At 41.4% G+C, this 20,238-nt stretch overlaps 3 protein-coding genes across 8 annotated transcripts; 2 read left to right on the forward strand and 1 right to left on the reverse strand.

The window, feature by feature from the left end:
* Nucleotides 1-2,844: 2,844 nt before the first annotated feature.
* tmem25 (transmembrane protein 25) lies at nt 2,845-8,248 on the forward strand. 5 transcript variants are annotated; one of them, XM_029518394.1, is made up of 10 exons: nt 2,845-3,004; nt 4,162-4,276; nt 4,917-5,261; nt 5,355-5,645; nt 5,682-5,690; nt 5,739-5,870; nt 5,973-6,006; nt 6,501-6,610; nt 7,478-7,567; nt 7,697-8,248. In XM_029518394.1, the coding sequence occupies exons 2-10, from the start codon at nt 4,198-4,200 to the stop codon at nt 7,768-7,770; spliced, it is 1,164 nt and encodes a 387-aa protein (XP_029374254.1). In that variant the 5' UTR covers nt 2,845-3,004; nt 4,162-4,197; the 3' UTR covers nt 7,771-8,248. The 5 variants fall into 5 exon arrangements, 2 of the variants coding, with proteins under 2 accessions (XP_029374254.1, XP_029374253.1); XM_029518393.1 differs by lacking the exon at nt 5,682-5,690; XR_003841459.1 differs by lacking the exon at nt 5,682-5,690 and having other exon boundaries at nt 6,501-7,567; nt 7,697-7,746.
* Nucleotides 8,249-9,344: 1,096 nt separating this feature from the next.
* On the forward strand, nt 9,345-12,288 carry LOC115053572 (T-cell surface glycoprotein CD3 delta chain). 2 transcript variants are annotated; one of them, XM_029518395.1, is made up of 6 exons: nt 9,345-9,467; nt 9,652-9,725; nt 9,943-10,152; nt 10,405-10,560; nt 11,734-11,798; nt 11,940-12,288. In XM_029518395.1, the coding sequence occupies exons 2-6, from the start codon at nt 9,671-9,673 to the stop codon at nt 11,991-11,993; spliced, it is 540 nt and encodes a 179-aa protein (XP_029374255.1). In that variant the 5' UTR covers nt 9,345-9,467; nt 9,652-9,670; the 3' UTR covers nt 11,994-12,288. The 2 variants fall into 2 exon arrangements, with proteins under 2 accessions (XP_029374255.1, XP_029374256.1); XM_029518396.1 differs by having other exon boundaries at nt 9,374-9,467; nt 9,649-9,725.
* A 1,606-nt stretch (nt 12,289-13,894) lies between these two features.
* LOC115053041 (T-cell surface glycoprotein CD3 epsilon chain) lies at nt 13,895-18,303 on the reverse strand. The gene is made up of 5 exons (XM_029517604.1): nt 18,049-18,303; nt 17,328-17,528; nt 17,080-17,229; nt 16,723-16,775; nt 13,895-15,444 (listed from the first exon to the last, which is right to left on the reverse strand). Exons 1-5 carry the CDS (start codon nt 18,134-18,136, stop codon nt 15,385-15,387), a joined length of 552 nt encoding a protein of 183 aa, XP_029373464.1. The 5' UTR covers nt 18,137-18,303; the 3' UTR covers nt 13,895-15,384.
* Between the last annotated feature and the right edge of the window lie 1,935 nt (nt 18,304-20,238).

Consider the following 20,238-nt stretch of genomic DNA (forward strand, 5'->3'; position numbering starts at 1 on the left):
TCCCAAGTTAACATTGTTACTATGGCAACCAAGGAGGAAAGTACAGCTTCTGTTACTCAATCGCACTCTCCCCTCTTTTTCTTTTCTTTAACTTAAATGTTTTAGCGCTCCTTGCTTTGCCCCCCCCCCCCCCCCAACTCCCTAAAACCTCCCATGCCTGAAAGGCCTGTTAACGGTTCCTCTTGTAGTTGGATGCAACTGGACACACCTCCAAACCACAAAAGGGAAATGTTTCAGGAGGTGATCATAAGGAGTAGTTTCACATTCTTCCACACCAGAGGAATACAAGGTGGGCCCACCTTAAACATGTCTACCAAGGCCTGTGAAGCTAAAGCACAGCCAGATGGAGGCTACAGCACACTGGGGACCACAGCAGAGGATTTACCCCACCCCCTCCTTTTATTTTTATTTTTATTTTATTTTATTTTTTATTGTTTGACCCTCTATTTATCCTCCCATATACTATACCCCTGCATTTTGAGTCTATAATTGTCCAGCAAGAGACTGGTGCAAAGAACATAGCTCCTCTTGTATGTGTTTATACTGGCCAGATGATCACAGTGATCTGGCTGCATGGCTGACGTATTGTTTGCTATCATGCATCTGAGAGCTGTAGATGGTGTCATGCAGCACCCGTGGTTTCCATTCACATCACGTCACTTCCTGTTTACTGGCATTCCCTCATAGTGTTCGCTGAATCTCTTAAAGGAGTGATCAAGATTCATGACATTAACTTGATCTGGTGCATTTTTTGTTTCTTCCTTTAAAAAGAAAGAAAAAAGAAATCAGTGGGCAGAAGAACCTTTTCCTCGTTTCATTGAACTTTCCCCTCCAGCTCATTTGTTCCTCTTTCAGATCTTTCCTCCTGTTTTCTCTCATTGTTTACAACAAGCCAAAACTGAGATCTGGAAGAGAATGAGTTGAGTACTTTCAGGGTTCTGGAGAGGAAATAGATGGAATGGGAGATATCACACGCCTCCTGTCCCCTGATGGGTTAGAAACACTAAAGTTGAGACCAGAGGCTCCACTTTGTCTGATACTGTGACCATTACCAGAGCTGTTGTTTCAGATCCTTGTGAGAGGGGAAAGAGCAGAGGCACACAGGAAGGGACAGCCGAGGTGAATGGAAAGCACTGGCACATGATTCAGAGGTAACGGGGAGGAGAGAGCTGCCTCACACACACGTCTGCTTGATCATCTTCTCTTTCCCTTCTCCCTCCTTCTCCTTTCTTTTCCCGGCTCATTCCCACCGTCCCTGACTTCAATCTTTTCGCTCCATCCCAGCCTCCTTTCTCAGCAAGCCAGCTCTCTACTCTGCTCCTGTTTTGGGTTCATTTTGTTTTCTATCGGTTCATTTTGTCTTTTTTTTTTTTTTTTTCCCATTTCTTTTTTGTTTTTATGTTCATTTCTGTTGAGTACAAAAATACTAAAGTGCAACAACAATGATTAAAAAGAATATCAACCAAACTGAGATGAATAAATAAATATATATAAATAAAGAAATAATTTAAAAAGGTCATGACTTGTGTGTCTTTGTGTTACCTGCTTTGTCTGACACAGACAGCAAGCTTTAATATTTGATGGTGGTGACTGTCGTGTCCACACTCATCTGCTGTGTATCAGGCTGTAACTGGTTTTCAGACTGATGCTACGACTTTCTTTAAATCTCAGGCACAGAGGAGCTTTTCTCATTTGCTCGGCAGCTGAGTGTGACTGAATGTCTATCACGTTGACCCTGAGCAGTTCGTAAATGGACTTTAAATGAGGTTTTTTTTTTTTAAAGATAAGTGATTTTTGAAAATGAAATGCTATTTCTCTAAATGTGACATGAGCAATGTTAAATAACTTCCTGAGGCTTGATGATTAAAATAATCATGGCCTTTTGCCTCACTGATGGACGAACTATGTCATTGAGAAACTGGTGACCGAGAAAAGTGATGACTAAGGTCAGATTTGTTATTTGTGTTTGTCAAAGTTTCAGGAGACTTCACTGCTCTGCTGTGACCTGACTGTCGACAGCACGCCAGTTGGTGCTTTACAGAGTGAAGAGGTGAGTGCTGCGCAGTATTGATCTTCACAGCTATCTGTTTACCTTCACTGACGCAATACTGGATTCAAAGAGCTTTGTTTCATCCGTTTTTACAGCTTTCTGTTAACCTTCATTTAAAGGTGATAAATATCAAAGAGGAAGAGTATTCGCAAAATGTCTCTCGTTTTTTTTGTTTTTTGTTTTTTTTTAGGTGAACTTCCTTTTTATTCGAACAAAATATTTTGATATGAAATGACGTGATTCAAGTGTTTGCACCAGAGTCATTTCCTCAGTGCTTGTGTGGAAGACCAGTTTTTTGTCAGATGGCTGCAGTGCTCATTGTGCTGCCGCTCTGGTCCGAGCAGCTGCACTGCAGAGGCTTTCCAGTCTGAACTATCTGAGCTGTGTAGTGTGTGTGTGTGTGTGCATCACAGGTGACTACAACATGCCTGCTGATGGACAGGAATCTTGGAGGAGTTTGGGTTCATCCCTCTGAACTGACAGTTTATTCTCTTATCCACCACAAGATGTTCAATCTCCTGTTAGACTGTTCAAGATTGATGTTTTGCACAAAGCTCTTCACCCCTTCTCCTTTCTGCCTCCTCTGCTCCTTTAACCTGCCGTCACCCTCTTTTCCTCTCTCCGTCTCCTCAGCTGCCTGCTCACCCCTCCTTCCCTCTCTTTTGATGTGGTGTCAGCGTGACTGCCTGCGTCATCCATTCTCTGCCAGCCGCTGCCATCTAGTGAAGCTGCTACTGGAGCTGCTGTATACCCTGCAGAGAGCCGTGTGTGTGTGTGTGTGTGTGTATACAGTAGGTGCATGAGTGTATGCAGATGGAAAAGCAACTGAGCCAGGGAGGGCTGATACTCATCTCTCTGCTGTTATCCCCCTCCGTCACGCTCCCTCCTCTGCTGCCATGGAGCTCCAGCAGGCTGAATCACAACAGCATCTGCAGGACGGGCTGAGGTAACAATGTGTGTAGTTACATGGGCTGTCATTTCTGTTTTTAAGTGCACACATTTGTACTGAAATGCCTGCATGCGGTGTTCCAAAGTGCAGTATTTGCGTGCGTGTGTGTGTGTGTAGACCTTCACAGTAACACACAGCACTCTGCAGCCTTTAAATTGACTTTCAGTGCAAATCCAGCATCCTGAGTGCAAACTGCTTAAACATCCGCTCTCGTGTGTGCATGTGTTAAAGATCATTGTCTATGGTCGTCCCCAGATGTGTGGAATTATGTGCCTTTCCTTGACAGCTCAGTTCCGGCTTTCGTCTGAGGTTCTCACACTGATCACATGACCCAGATTGCAAGGAAGCGCTAGACATGACCATGGACCTGACTCATTCCAGGCACTTTCTGTGTGTGTGAATTCCCAGATAGGATTGGGAATGTTTCATATTGTTGCGATGGGCAGGCTGGAGGGGCCGACGTCTGTTGTGTTTGTCTTCAGTGCGATTGTCTGCATCTCACTGTCACTCAGCCTTTAAAAGGCGAACTCAGTTGAATTACAAACTAAAACCTGCAGTGTAATCTTCCCACGGTGGAATCAAGCCTTTGTTTATGTTTTGCAATGTCCATCTGTGAGACTGCTGCTGCTGGTTCCTTGAGATAATCCATACACTTAATTATGGAGTTTCACTCTTGTACTAATGAAAGCTGTCCGCAGTGAAGTCTGTGGACTGTACAGAGTAAAAGGTCATCCATTGTGTTACCACTGAAATCTTATCTTTATAGCCGTTTTGGATTCATGGTGAAAAGTTTCCTAATGGAACAGAAATATGAAATGTTTTAACGAACACATTCTTCTTTCTTGTTGAAACAAGAAACAACACAACTGTAACAGTTTGGTCAGACATTTGTTGTTTGCAGCTTTAGGAGCCATAAACAGAGTTTTGGTGTGTAAATAAGTTGAATTTCTGTTAAAGAATTGTTAATTTTGAAATAGATTTGCAATCCTTTTAATATACTTTTCACCGCGTGGATTGAGATGATGACAGTAGAAAACATACTGATTGCAATACCTCATCTGTCTCTATAGTCTTTGGTTCAGGTGAAGTAAACTCTTTCTTTCTCCATCATGCTGTATGGTTTTTTCTACACTAATAATTATCTAATTTCTTCTCCAAGCAGGTAGATTGTGTGTGTGCGGTGCTCCACTGGGCCAGAATGGAGCGTGTGTGTCTGCGGAGGTGGGCATCAGGCTCTGCTGTTGTGTTCCTTCAAACACTGGCTTTATCCTGGACAGGTGACGTTCACAGCTACATGATCTTTTTTCCAACTAAGGATACAACCATAGCTGATGTTCAGGTTAATGTGTTTTACCTAGAAACATGTCATAACCGTGTTGTTACAGTCAAACTCAGCCATTCGTAGGTGTTAGCACTTGGTTCTCTGATGTAAAATATGTTTTTATTACCCCTGACCCCGACCACAAGTTGGTTTACTAACAACTTAGTTAGCAATCAGCCCCTGTCACTATTTCAATACCACACAATAACCTGCCAACCTGAGCTTAGCTTAACATAAAGACTGTGACCAGGGGGGAAACATTGCAAAATAACCATATCAGCAATAAAGTTTGCTAGTTAACAAATAATATATTTTTTTATTTAACTTGTAGTTGAAATTATGAATTAAAAATGAAATGTTAAATAGACGCCTAAAATTGGGGAAAAATAAAAGAAAAATAACTGCATGTATCCGCGTGTTGTTGATTTTACACTTGCTTTTTTATACTAAGTAAACAAATTAGATTAAATATTTGTTATTGAGCATCAGATTTTGCGGTTGGCAGACTGATGATCTGACCCAACAGGTTCACATGCAGAGGTTTACCTTTACAGTCAGGCTGGATAAACCATGTCATGCTCCAACTACACCCACAGGTGCCATTGAGCCCGCCCCCAAGATTGACGGATGGCACCAGGCCGCGTTAACAATGCGGGAGAACACGACACACCAGTTCAACTGCCAATCGGATGGCTGGGATCCCAACGCCCCCCCGATGCTGACCTGGTACCTGAACGGGTTGGAGCAGAGAGAGCCGTCGCCCAACAACAGGCGCCTGGTGATGACATCACAGGAGGCATCTGAGGTCATGAAACCAGCGAGTAATCACAACAGCACCTTCTCTCTTCAGGCCAGAAAGTGGGACAGGGAGCTGGTGTGTGTCGCCTCGAACCCCCGGACAGGACAGAGCTACAACGCCACGGTGACACTCAACATCCAGTGTGAGTCTGTGAGAAGTTTCACGATTATGACTGGACACACATTTTCTACGGATAAACCGAGTGCTGAGGTTTTCTCTCTCCTCTGTTTCCCAGTCCAGCCAGAGATCCTCAGGGTGAACGCCCACTACAGTCAAACCTCAGACCCGGGTCTCTCCCTGGTCCTCTTCGCATTGGTACGATCCAACCCACCGGCTACCATCACCTTCGTGGACCAGTCCGGCCATTTGGTAGCCAACACGTCCGACTTCTTCATCCTGGACTCGCGGAGCTACCCCTGGCTGACCAATCACACGCTGAAGGTGACGCTCAGTAGCCTATCAGGGAACGTCTCTCTTAACGCCAGCAACAGTGTGGGAACGGTGCAGAGCAACCTCACCCTCACAGGTCAGCGATGGTGAAAGGCCGAGGGAAAGCGGTCAGGCCTCTCAGGTGTTTGTCTCCCCGCTGTAAATCCGTATGTCCCCCATCTCTCTCCAGAGTTCCTGCAGTCTCGTGTGGAGGTGCCCATGTTGGGGATAGTGACCGGAGGAGCTATGGCCTTCATGGCGCTCCTCATCCTCAGTTTAATCGTTCTCTGCCTCATGCAAAAAAACAAAAGCAAGTCAATTGGTGAGGCGACGTGTGCAGTGATGTATACATGATATGTTTGATGCACATGATGTATGTAACCGGGATTTGTCAGGATAATGCATCTCTTTGAATTTGTTACAGATGAGCCAGTGGAGATTCTGATGACCAGGAAAAGGTAAACAAAGCGATCAGACTTCTGCCATTGTGTGTCAAAGGTGTTCAACGTTTCTGTCAGTCGCTGTCATTTTCTCCGAACGCAGCAATCGAGTCGGTCATGTTGATTCATGCTTATTCCGTTAATGTGTCACACATTCATGTGTGCACCTCTCACCACACACACACGGATGTCCCGCTCACTAAACTGAATACAGGCCTCGGCATTTAAGCCCTTTAACCACGATCCTTTGTAGGGAGCAAGAAAATATCCTGTGATTTTGAAATTCATGCTATGAAATCATTGTTAAAAAGTGAGTATTATTCTCATAATGCACCTACTTTCATGCACACCACTTTAACTGATGTGTCACTAATAACTTCCTTCTCAGGGCAAGGAAACACCGGAAGGCAAACAAACATGAAAGCAACTTTCACAAACATGTCCGTCCAGCAGGACAGCGAATAACACATCTGATCCAACTTTTATATCTCTCCTCCACATTTCCTGCACAGCATCTCTGCCAATCTGAAGACGGAGAAAGCCGATATGAAGATCATCCCCAGAGAGAACATGTCTCTGCCTTCCAACATGCAGCTGAATGACCTCAGCACTTTGAGAAAAGGTGAGAAAAATTTTTTCGGGGGCAGCAGCATAGTTCAAAACAAATATCTCTCTTGGTGTAAGATCTCCCGGTCTTCTTACAAACAAGTGAGCCCAGAAATCTTGCAGACCCTCAACGCAGCACACAGTTGCTGGTTTAGTCCGAGCCGGATTACATCACGTACCTGTGAGTATTCCAGAGTCTCTACATTTGTTTCTCTTGTTTATGGAAATATGTTGAATTGTGAGGAAATGTGATCTGCAGTGTTTTTTATATTACATATGCTTAAGTAAATTCGCCATCATCTGTCTGTCATTATTTTAACGTAATGAGGTGTGGTCAAAATACCGGATGAGGTGATGCTGCACAGAAATTTTGTTTTTCATGAGAGCAGAATAACTACACACACATATGTAATTATAGTAGGTTTCATAGGAGGTTTCAAAAGCTACTGTGAACGTGCTTTTACCCTGATGAGTAACAGCTTGGGTAATAATTGCTAATAACATCCTTGGAGAGAACCGTCATGTGGATGTAACTTCACGGAGGGCATCATCAGTATCAGCTTCAGGCGTCAGCCTCTGTCGAGAGCAGAGAGATAAAAGATGTAGAAATATCTCGGAAGAGCATTTATCTTTGGTGGAAGTATCTGAAGTCAACTCGAACAACAAATGAGAAACCCCTCAAGACACAATTGAAACATGATGTACCGAGTCCAAAAAGTACGACTGTCAGATTCTAAGAACATCCGTCCTTTCTCACATAGAGGTGAAGTCTCCTAATCAAAAGAATAAATAAATAGATACTTCCTAAACCTTCCCTTCCCTTCAGGCTCATTGTTACATCTCTCCCCCGTGCCCGTCATCTTTCTTCCATCTCTTCTTGTAGCCCGAGAGGCCGCCCAGCAAAACAGTGTGGGAGAGAAGAAGAAAGAGGAAGAGGAGGAAGAAGATCTGTCTTTAGCCTACGCCGCCAGAGGTCAGGGAAATACATTCTGATACTGCTGCATTTTTCATTTTTCACACTTCAGTTTGAGCGTGGCTGCAACGGCAGTCTGCGCTTTTTATCATTCTGCCTTCTGAATCCTCTCTCCCCGACGGCTCCCAGGTTTTGCCAGGTATCCGATGGTCGGCTACATCTATAAGGTGAACAGCACAAGCAGTGAAGAGATCTGGCTTTGATTTACCTCAAACGTTAACACACAGACTGTACATGCATGCATGAGTACTTCCAACAGTGCAGCTGTCCAAGAGGAAACCCAGAACAACTGCCCCTAACTCACTCACTCAGTCTCCCCACCAGGACGACCAGGAGCCGCAGACCACTTGGTCCTGCTCTTCCTGGTTCTCACCACTCTGTCCTCCATAGTTTTGTCTCTCCGAATCGAGCGCTTGTGTATTTAACACACTGCTAACTGTGTTGTTCCAAAAATGTTTTGAGATGATTTCCTCCTGTAACCACATGCTCATAACTTCGCTGTCCCCGCTGCATTATTGGATGCATTAAATGTTCTATGCTAACTCCAGAATGTCCCGAAACAATGTACTGTATGTGAGATTTTAAATTCACCTCAGAAAGGTGGTCCTGAATTATAGAGTATGTATTTGTATATGGACATGTAACATGCCGTGTACTGTATATTTGTATGCATAAGCATATGTGCATAAAAGAGGATGTCTAATAAAGATAATATTGAAGTTGTACATCAGTGCTGGCCTTCCTGTGATGGTGATGGTGCTCACCAGGGGGTGCTCTAAGTTGATATATAAACTGGAAAATATGGAGGCTGCTGCGTTAGTGCCGAGGTTACTGTGTATTTTTTGACAGAGCGTTTCGGATGAGTGTGTGTTGCAGTTTCTCACTGCGCGTGTGTTTTCTGGGAATTATAGAGGAGCAGGTGCAAGAAGTAAATAGTTATGTTTTGTGTGTGTGTGTGTGTGTGTGTGTGCGTGCTTGTGCCAGGTGTTACCTCTAGGTCACAAATTGCTGTGGCTTTGTGTTCAAACAGGAAGTATAATTGTGATGTGGGAGCATCTCTCTTCTCTTCTCTTCTCTTCTCTTCTTTTCTCTTCTCCTCTCGCTGATGCTCCTTCTTCAGTTTCTGGGAGCTGTAGTCTGTCGCACACAGCAGGGCAAATATTTTCAACATGCAGGCAATTAAAATATTTATCTGAACACACACGGTTGTGTCAGTGTCTTTGTCTTACCAGATGGAGCTGCTCCCCGTAACTCTCAGAGCAACTCGACAGACAGTGTTAACAGACTGATCAGTCATTTCAGCTGAAAAGAAAACAGGTCACGGCTTCATTTCCATTTTCATTTTGTTTTCCTTCACCAGATTCCTGTTTGTGACTTTTTGCAAAGGTGCAAGCTGCTTCGACAAAAGTAGTGGCATAGTGGCATACGGGTAGAAAAACTTCCAAAATGTGGATAAATATAGATAAAATGAACTCCCACTTAAAGGTTGGACTCATCAGTTCATTGTGCTGTATATAACATACCCTGTTTTGTTTTATTCAGATTGCAGTATATCCTAGCATTAAAAAAAAAGTGCTCTTCACCAAGTGTTGAAATATTAACAGCAAGATTTTTGTGGTACATTTGTATTATTGTGGTATTTCACTAATCTGTCTGTGAGATTGAATCCTATTTAATTAGCTCATCATTTGTTTTGCTCGTTGGATTAGACTCCACCATGTCGGTGAACGTATGGTGGGAGTCCTCCAGATGCACAAACCAACAGAGCCTGCTTCAACTCACAGTCACTTCCTCTGTACACACACAACAGTTTGAGACACTTTGACAAACGGAGATCTAGACCTGGGCACAGCAGCCTTATTTTGGAAGGTTTCTGTTTTCGTTTTTGGTTTGTTTTGAGGTCAGTGTTTAAGTTTCTAATTAGTTGTGAATATCATGTTGCATTTGTTTATTTGTGTTTGTCTCTTGCCATTATCGCCTATCTGCGACTGTTAGCAGAATGAAATGGTTGACTGGCAGCAGAAAATGGTGGCCTTCCTGGTTTCTGCTCTCGTCTCTAACTCGTCTCTGTCTGTCTTCAGCAGAACTCTGAGCGAAGCCACGATGAAATGGCCCTCAGTTTTGTCTGGCTGTCTGCTGCTGCTCGTGACGCTGACAGGTAGGATTGTGTCGGGTGTTTATATAAATGTTTGCCAGCTTCATCTAATTTCTCCCAAAGCATTTTCTTTACCTTTTAAATGTGGTAGCATGCCAGGGCCTCCATATGTGAAATATTATTTACCGTGAATCGTATCGTGTGTGTGTCTGTGAAAATCTGCAAAAAATGGTTCAATAATCATCTCATGAAGGTTTGTTTTTTTTTTTTTTCCCTACAGAAGCCGAAGACCTGAAACTGACCGTGCAAACAGTATCTGATGGGATTAAAATATCTTGTAAACCGGGATTACTGATAAAAACCTCTGATTTACAGTCCAATATCACAATAAAGGGTGGATTTGTGGAATACAGAGATGACAATTCAGGGGAGTACCAGTGTGTCGTCAAAGATAACAGTGATCCAGCGAAAATCTTTGTGAAATTTCGATGTAAGTTCAGCTGCCTACTTTATGTCCTGTATATTGTTACAAAAGCAGTCATGCAGTGTGTATGTTTTTAAGGGATCTGTGTGGACTTACCTTACTTGTGTGTTTTAAAACGTTTACCATGGTAACATAGACTTTAACAGAAAATAATAACTTACTTCACAAAATATATATATATATATATATATATATATATATTACATCTGTCAGATTCTCAAAGAGCAGTTTTCTGTGTGTTTGTGCGTGTTTGTCCAGCCTGTGACAACTGCGTGAATTTGGACATGGCCTCCATCGTGGGACTGATCATGGGAGACGTGGTGGCGACCATTTTGGTGGGAGCGGCTGTCTATCTCCTGATGACTAAAAGTCGGGCCTCTCAGTTCAACTCTCAGTCCACCTCTCACCATAAAAGTAATCTATTCCTTCCTTCCTACCTGTTTATCTCTAATTCGTGCATCACATGGCGATGCATGCGTGGAAGATTTGTTATGGACCGTTATTAGGATGCAGTACATAAAACCGAGAAGCTTTGGTATATAATGACGATTCATTATTTCATGATGGAGCAAATCTTTGTGTGGCAAAACAGTTTCATGGTTTTAAATGGTGGGAATTACTCTCTGTTTTGTCAGAGACCAGAATCATTGAACACAATTCATTTGAATAATTTCCAGAAATAGTCACGCATCATTTTGTGGTTCCATTCACGTCTGTATGGTAAAAATGAGGCTATTACAAGCAGCCAATTAGCATTTCACAAAGCCTGGAAACATGTGCAGTGCAGAGACTCCAAAAGGTCACATAGGAACGTTTTTTTGGTAACCCATTCTTTCACAAGTTCAGAACTGCTTTTTGCATACTCCCTGATTTACAGGAACAAAATGCTGAGTCATTCCTTCAGATTTACAGGCAACATTGTCAATTACAACAGAATACCCCGATAATGTGACACTTCACAATGTTTATTCATTTCTCATTGCCTTCTTATCATAATTAATGTGCGACGAATGTGCAACAGAAATTCAGATGTGGCTGTATATCAATATAGAAAATATCACACTAACAGCAAAGTGTTGACGTCCACGCTGTTTTTCTCCGGCCTCCATGAAACTGGTGTATGTATGTAACATTTCACGCTGAAAACTGGAAATGTTACACCAGAAATCAAAGCCTCTGTCCTCTTAAACGCACGAATTTCCAGGTTTTTTTTTCCCATCCGACCCATCCAAAGGGAGAAATAATTAAAAAAAAAAACAGCACAATGCTGACGGAGACAGTCCAGCTGTTTTTTAGACTTAATGTTACCGATATTTTCATCTAACTCTCAGCGAGAGAGCAAACAAATGGATTCCTTAACTTTTCAAGCAATTTACTTGCGTATCAGAGCCGTTCCTGTCATTTTTTTTTTTTTTTTACCCATATACTATCATAAACACTTCATTGTTAGAAGACCAGTCACAAATGTGAAGTTTGTCAACGGCAATCGAAACTTTAGTAAAAGTGGGACATCACATTTAGAGTATTTAAAAATAACTGCCGCCTGTTTGCAGCTCATATTAAAATTGTGAATATGTCTACCCTCAGGCTCTGCTAGAGAGCTTCTCATACCAAACGAAGTGACCAGCAGGTCCAACAATGAGCCTTACCAGGTAAGATAAAACGTGACGGCTGTCCAACCGCTACATCTGAAAAATAAATGACGTGATTATTTTAGCTATTAATCTCAGCATTTATTTATTTTTCTGATTTATTATTATTATTATTTTTTAATTGAATCTTTATTCCCACAGCGTCTGAGAGCCGGGCGCAGGATAGACACATATGATGAAATCAACAAAAAATAGACCCCCATTGCTGCAGAGGAAGGAGAGCTGTGCTGCCGTTCAGCCTTTATGTTATTTGCTTTGTTTTACACTGTTAAACAATTTAATGTCCTCAATATCTCCCTTTTTTTTGCAATCTAAACTTGTTTGCTGTGATCAGATGACTCAGGGTTAAATTTGCAGCATTTCAACAAATGTCTTGTTAGACTGATTAGCTACTTGTGTGTGTTTCTTCCTATTCTGTACATAAGGCTAAAGCTTCAACAATCCCCAGTATAATGGCCTTTTTTTTTTTTTTTTCCAAATAAAATTTATTGAAGAATTATGCTGTCTTGTGTCGTGATGTCTGCCGCCATTTTGTGCTTTCACACAAAATATGTGAAGTAAAAAAAAAAAAAAAGCTTTCTTACCTCAGAATCAAAAGGAACTTCTTTCTCTCTAAAACTGTCTGTGCCACAGAATGCTGACATGTGGAGCTTTGGAGTAAATCAGGTGATCCCTCGCTTCCTGATTGGAGAAATGAAATGAAACGTGTTTTAACCATCTCTCGGTCTCCCCTGTTGTACAGTAATTCAGTTTATAATTCTCTCACTGATTTCAGCTTCCCTGTTGACCATCCTGTATCAGTCTATCCTGTCATGATAGCATACTGGAAAGAAATCTTAAGGCTTATAAACGTTTGATTTTGATGTTATTGGTTGTCTAGCTTTAATTTAATCAGTTTGTATTTCAGGACTTTCACTTGTGGACGGTATATAGGTATACACAGTACATATTACTGGTGCTTTTACTTCCAGGAAGTAAAATATGTGAACATTTCCTCCACCAGTAGTTTTGAATTCTGTCTTTCTTACTGATGTGTATTTCAGCTGTTGCAAGTAAAGATGTGAATAGATACTGTAAAGAGGACAGCTACACAACATGGGCAAAGACAAAAAAAGAAAAAAGAGAGGGGGGCCAAAATAATAACAAAGAAGAGGAGGAGATGGGAAGCTGAGGTGACTTCAGAGGAGGCCGCTCTGTCAGATAATCTAATAACTTGAATTCCTTGATCACTGCTCTTCTTCTCTCGCCTTCTTCTTGACAATACTGTGACAAAGCTGAAGAAGAGAAGGAAGATCAAACACCAAAGCTTAAACAGCTCAGCCCAGAAACACAAGCGTGATCAACCCACACTCAAACACACGCACGCACACACGCACGCACACACATACACGCAACCAACCTCTGATTCAGATGCATGAGCATATAAAGGCATGTGTGCGCTCCCGCACCGCACAAATGTGTTGGTTTGTGCACGTGATCAAATGCAATCATGAGACAGATGTAGGTCTGTGTGTGTGTGTGTGTGTGTGGTGGGGGGTATGGTGGAGTACATCATATTCACACCCCCGCCCCTTTCTTTACTTTTTGTTTCTTCGTCACATATAAACACAGCAGATGAAGACAAAGATAACTGAGCAGTAAGTGTAGGAGTGTTTCCACTTAGACTACACTTCTGAGCTGCGTACAATTTAATTTATCAATCATTAGCCACCTCCGCCAACAACTAATATTATGTGATGTCACATTACCCATTGTCATTTATCTCAAGAGCTGCTGCTGGGAAAAACAAAAAAAAAACAAAAAAACAAAAGGGCAACAAAACAAAATTGTGACACAATAGTTCCATTGTATTTGGAACTGCATAAAACAAAACACTCATATTTTTTGTGAGATCTTTCAGATGTGTCAGATATTTCCAACGTGCAGCATGACATGTCACTCACACATGTAAACGCAGACCGATGAAGACATATTGATGGTAACCGTGTGCTTGTGGGTGTGCTACGGATATGAGCTGCGGCTTTGGGGCCACTTCATGAACTGATCTGATATCTGTAGATACACCTCAGTATAGTTCACAACTGTGAGAACAGAAGAATGTTGAACTTTGCTTTATTAATTTATTAGTGACACATCATGTGCCCGTTACAGTGGGAAGAGGATCAACGCACATATGAAATGTATGAGAATGAAAAGTAAAATTATATTAACAAGTTTGTGAGATCGTTTTGGTGGCTTCGGTCTGCGCGGGGCTGTTGAGCTATTTTGGACTAAACAGGCAAGCGCGCGTGTCTTTTAGCTTCAGTGAAATAAATTTGGACAAAAAATAATAGAAACACCCGAGCGTCAATACGGCTCGACAGCCCACCGAATGGCGACCATCAAAATGATCCGAACAGGTGAAGCAACATTTCTCTGAACACTGTAACCTTCGTGAAAGCAGAATTTATTACAGCTGGATTCGACTGCATTCGTTTCAGCTCGGTGTTCCTGAACAGCAACAGATTAGAAGGACAGAAAAACATATCCATCTCTTTTCAAAATTACAATAGAAGTCAGGATTTTTAACACTATTAACACTAAACACATTCAGCATTTAACACTACAAGCACGAAAAAAACAAAGAAACATCTTTACACCATTAAGACGTGAGAAGAGTGAAAGAAATGAACATTATTGGCATCACAGCATCAGATTTTATGGCAGAAAAGGAGTTTGCATTACTGTACAGACCCTGATAAAGTTAACACTGAGTGAATGTTGAACAAACACAAAAAAGAATGAGCCTTTTTTTTTTTTGGCCTCCGCTCAAATACAGTTAGATGTCAATGGAAATTGATGCTGCTCACAGAATTCAAATATTATATTTAAATGAGTCGGCAGAATGTCTGACGCCGTGCACAGCCGTGTTTTATAGGGACTGAACTCATCTCGTCATCTTGCCCCCTAACTATGGAGCTGCTGGCTTTGCGTGCACGCGTTGTCCCTTAAGCTGCTCAGTGCGGGTCTGCCTTCAGTAGACAAGCAGACATTTCAGCTATTTTAGTTCAGCTTTTCTAGCCAACTAGGTTTCGTTAACTGTCAATCGTGGCACTCTATGTCGTGTCACCAGAACTGATCCAGCAGAACGTGATGGACTCTTTTCCAGCACCTGTCAGAAGTTTGGACTGGTACTGTGGATTAGTGCGCCAATAATAACACTGAATGTTTGGATTCCTACAGTTTTCCTCCAAAAACCAAAATATTTCAAAGAGCATATCGAATTATTAAATCTTGAGGAACTGAGGTAAAGGTTTTCATCAGGATGACATATTTAGAAGACTAAAAAACAGTTTTTTAAAGTAATTTCTGTGAGCACCATAAACTTACACTGTTGTTCTGCAGTGTTGGCAGAAGTTGAACTCTAAACTATTGCAATAATTCCTCTGCTTGCTGCTTGCTGTGTTTGTAGTCCTTCAAATTGAAGAAACCAAAGGTCAAGTGTTGACTGTGAGCGTGATCGAGACATTTTAGGGTATTTTGTGAAAGTTTGCCTTTTCTGTGCACCCATTAAAATGGCCACTTGCCACAATCAGCTGGCTTGCGTCTATCCCATCCTGTTCACAGTCGAGTAGGGGTCCTGGCCGCGAGTGTGCGGGTTCAGTTGCTGCCAAGACAAAACATAAGCAAAAACAAGATTAGAAAAAGTGCCAGACCAATTTGTATCCAACTTGGTGAGGACTCATGACGCGCTCATTAAATTTTGGCCTTTTGGGAATGCGCTCCAAGATTTACGGAGGGTCGGGTCCCAGAAGGTACAAAGAAACTTGGAAGTAGTCCAAAACAATCTTGTAAAGCTGGATGGATAAACGAATAGCTCGACCTTTAAAGAAATATGCTTTTTCACATTTTCTTACTTAGAATTACATCATCTGAATTTGGACTTATTGTTTCTATGGTTGCATTTTTGGGAAATCACTCGCCTGGTTTGGTCCGAATATTAAAAAAAAAAAAAAAAACAAAAAAAAAAACAACAACCTTACGTTAAACTAAGCTTGCTGGCTGAGATTTGATTTTTAAAGGACTGGCATCATGTAATCATTGAGAAATTCATTTAACTAGAAAGCAGATAGAGGCATTTCCGGCTACGTCAAGCCATTATTCTGCAAAAATGATGCCGTGAGAAGATCCTTCTCTGATGTTGGCTGCAATAAATAAAGCTACATTTCTCATCTTCCTCACATCTTCAGTGTCTCCACTGTAGCACAGACTTGAACTGACTCTGTCTTTGCATTTGGTCAGCAGCTCTCATCACACCTTCCTGCAGACTGATCTGCACCTGGAAGTCCCTTTGTAGGTCTTTAGTATTTGTTATGTACAAGATGGACATCAACATTGTGTGGTTGGTGTCAAAAAAAATTCCATGAGCCAAATAATCCCTCTGTGAGATTCACATGGCTCTTTTTCTCACCAGGCTCAGCTCAACCGTAGCCAGGAATTAAAGTGGGAACTTATTTTTGGATGGCCTAATTAGAAGTAGGCGCTTTTTTTTAATTTTTTTGGAAGTAGTTTTGGCAAAATCAGGCAATTCCTGTTCTAAGTAACGCAAATTTTGCGTTATATTAGCGTCTGAATGTCTGCTTAACACTTCTACGTACTACGTCTGTAAACATGTAGAAAATAGAGCGTCAGCTTGAGTACAAGAGAATTTTGAAAGATGGCGTCTTTGAATCTGTTTAGTTCATGTTAATCGCTGCTGTGCTGGATGTTTGTGAAGTCGATTAGAACAATTGTAAGAATGTATTTTTTTATTTTTGTTTTAGTCAAAGTTTGATTTAAGGTCACTGCTGTGAACCATTTGAGGGATTCTGGAAAAGGGAAGCATCTTGAAACAATAAATGTATGATGGAAAATGTAAAATGTTATCTTTACGTTTGACACCTACCTCGTAGTCAGGCGATGGGACAGGTGGACCCTGGCTTCGTGAATGGGCTGGTGCTAAAACACAACAGGGGATTAGTGCATGCATAGAAACACATTATAGCTATTATTGTTATAACAGGGGGGGGCATTATTTCACTGACAAGGAGGTCACTTCAATGTCTTTAAGAGTAAAAATCCAGTTTTTGTGAGACCACACCCATGAGTCAGTTGGAAAGAAAGAAATGAAATAGATTAGCTTTGGCTGCGTAAAAGAATTTAGAATCCCATTAATCAGCTGCAAATGTCACTAATCTAATGCAAACCTCTGTGTTTTTGTGTGTTTGTGTCTGTTTTTTGTTGTTTTGTTTTTTTTTTTTACCTTTGGGAGCAGATCTGGGTGCAGATCCCCCAGAGTGTTTTTTCTTGCAGCTCATGTAGATTATTAGCATCACAACTGCTGTCCCGAGCACGTCCGCCACAATGATCAGAGCAAACAGGTTTTCGTCCAGCTCAAAACAAGATTTACACACTGGGGAAGAAAAGAGTGGCCGTCGAACCAGCGTTAGGTCGGCGAGGGGGAACTGAATCAGATGGCACATCAAGAGAAATCAGAAGTTTTTCACTCACCCTTTCCTTTCACGTAGAAATAGTAATGGACATCTTTGCTGCTGGAGTCCTCATATTTACAGTGGTAAAAGCCTTTGTTTTCTGAAGTATAGATTTGTTCAAATTCTTTGCTTTCATTCCCTGATTTCAGCTCCAATTTCTTCCTGTACCATTTCCCACTTTCTGGACAGGTCAACGTGAATTTTTCCTGCCAGAAGGTGACTGGAAAAAAGAAAAAGAATGACCCAGAGGGACGGATGTTTATTGTACTTTGTCATACCATCAGCATTCTTCTTTCCTGTTACTTTTCGCAGGGAGAGCGATGAGGGTGTCTGACAGCTGAGGTGGGTTCCTCAGACTCACCCGCCGAGAGACTCCTTTACTGTTTATGACACCACGCCACACTTTCAAACGCACAAAGAAATATACCCGAGAGGAGTCAAGAATAAATGACAAAAGCACAAGTTGCGATCAAGATGAAATGATATATATATATATATATATATATATATATAATATATATTGCAGGGAGTAAAATGCAACAGAACATCGGTGAGAGGGGAGAAAAGTTCAGTGGGGAGAGTCGTCAGTTACAGCCGTTCAGGTGCATCAACGAAATACAGGAAGTCGAAGAAGCTTCTTTGAAATATCTCATAATCTTTCCAGAGGATAAGTTGTTCTAAATTAAAATTAACATGCAGAAACTTATTTGCTTTCAAAATAAAGTAAGTTTGATATTTACCTGAACCTTGACCTTCATCTTCCTCAGCCTTCACAGTAGCTTCGAGCAGGAGAATGGCGAGCACAAAGCGAAGACCCATGATGTCCATTTTCCTACAACCAGCTTCTGTTGCTCTTCTGTGTTTCTATTATATATTATTGTCTGCGATTTATTTTCTAGATCAGATTTGCAAATCTGCAAATAACATCAAACTGCAGGCTCAGTTAAACCGAAAGATGAATAAGTCGGAGAGGGGATCCTCTTTCTGTCTTTGGCTCTGACTCTCTCTCTGTCTCTCTCTCTCTCTCTCTCTCTCTCTCTCTTTCACACACACACCACAGGAAGCATTTTTTTTTTTAAGACAAATTCACAGTTAAACCTCAAAATGAAGTAAAGCTGAACGAGGATGATGCATAAAACCTTCTACAAATTCAGAATTTGGTTCCTGACCAGAGGAAGATGCCATCACTGCAGTATCGATGATTTGCACTTAATAGATCACCTGTTGTTTTTTTTTTTGTTTGTTTGTTTGTTTTTTGCTAACATTTAACTTTTTCACTTCCTCCAAAACAGTCTAATGCAACATTTCAGGATCAGCTCTCATACCAGAAAACAGACATTTGTCCCGTAATAATAAAACTTTGCCACTCAACAACCTAGAAACATAAACATATGCTTGATTTTTTTTTTTCCTTCAGCACAAACCTCAAATCTAAAAGAGAAGTACACCTTTAGTGCGCCTTCCTGTACATGTCACCGAAATTAATCAGAAATATGCAATGTGCTTTCTTTCCATACAGCTTTTATTAGAAAACAAAACCGAAATCCAAATTAGTCTACTTGATTCTTGAGGATATTTAGAGATAGACATATGATGACGCTGGTCTGGACTGACTTGCTAATATCCTCTTTCCAATACAGGAGGGACATGATCTTTCTGCAGCCTGATCCATCCCTGACTGTCCCTTAAAGATGTCCATCAGTCGACGGACTCTGACGTTTTCACCTCAGGAGTGGAGGGTAAAGCAATTTTTCAACAGTTATTGCTCACAATTTGCAAAAAGCCAGATCAGGAAGCAAACACTGCCTCTATTTGCATACATGGTCTTTGATGAAAATCATCTTCACTTTGCAGTTTTACAGCAAAATGTGGTTTGCTGGATTTTATACACGTTTCCTTACATCTCTGCTGTGTTAGGAGAGAGCGAGCTCAAAAAAAAAAAAAAAAATAAGAAAGAGCTTCACTTCAAACATGAAACACAAAACAGATCTGAAGCTCAGCGCAAGAAGACAATCATTTTGACATTTTCCACAAGATAGCTGTTAAAGTGCCAGCTTAACCTTCAATAATGCACGTCATAAATGCCAATAGCAGCAAAAACATCAGCGGCAACAGTTAGAGAAGGCACTGTTTGGCTGTGAAGTCATTAACACTCACTCTCCCTTCTTGTTTCATGTTCTCGCCGCTCTCTGCGCTCTAATCGAGCCTCCAAAATGTAATAAGGTCATTACTGAAGGGTCAAGAGTCTCCCCCCTTTCCAGACGTAGGGCATCTACAATCACGAATGTTAATAAAGGGCTCTGACAGCCATTCACCAAATCTGCAGTGGAAAGTTGATCAAAAAATGTGCTTTGATAAGAAAATATAGGTTTTGCTCCAGAGCTGCTCCCCACAAGGTCAGAGGTCAAACATTTCCCCCCGGAGGGGTCTATGATGAGCGAGAGAACTCATCACATCAAGCCGGCGTCATGCTGGAGAAAGATAAGTTCCAGAAACGAAATTATATTACATATTTTTATATAGTCTCGATCAACTGTGTCGAAGCTGTTAATTAATACGTTCACTGTCATCATCATCGTCTTGATCTTTTCAAGCTGCAGTTAAAGTCGAATTAAATGTAAAAGCTTTTTTTAAGGGGACCGTTGTGATTTCTATCTGCTCTTCTGGAACTAATCGAGCTGATTGAACTCATTCCAAAGATTTTCCTCAGGCAAGATTTAACCTGTAAAGTCAGTAAAATAATGCTGATATGTCAGACTGAGGAGGCACTCAGAGAGCCTTTTTCTTCAGACTGGAGCACATCAAAGTTCGCCTCTGCCCCCAAGTGGTTCAAACCAGCAACCGGAGACTTCAGCACAGTGAATTTATCGCTCCAGCTCTTCTGCTGCTCTTCCATTTGTGATATCAACATCTCATCATGTGTTCTTACT

Source organism: Echeneis naucrates, chromosome 13 (assembly GCF_900963305.1).
Source record: "Echeneis naucrates chromosome 13, fEcheNa1.1, whole genome shotgun sequence".
NCBI lineage: Eukaryota > Metazoa > Chordata > Actinopteri > Carangiformes > Echeneidae > Echeneis > Echeneis naucrates.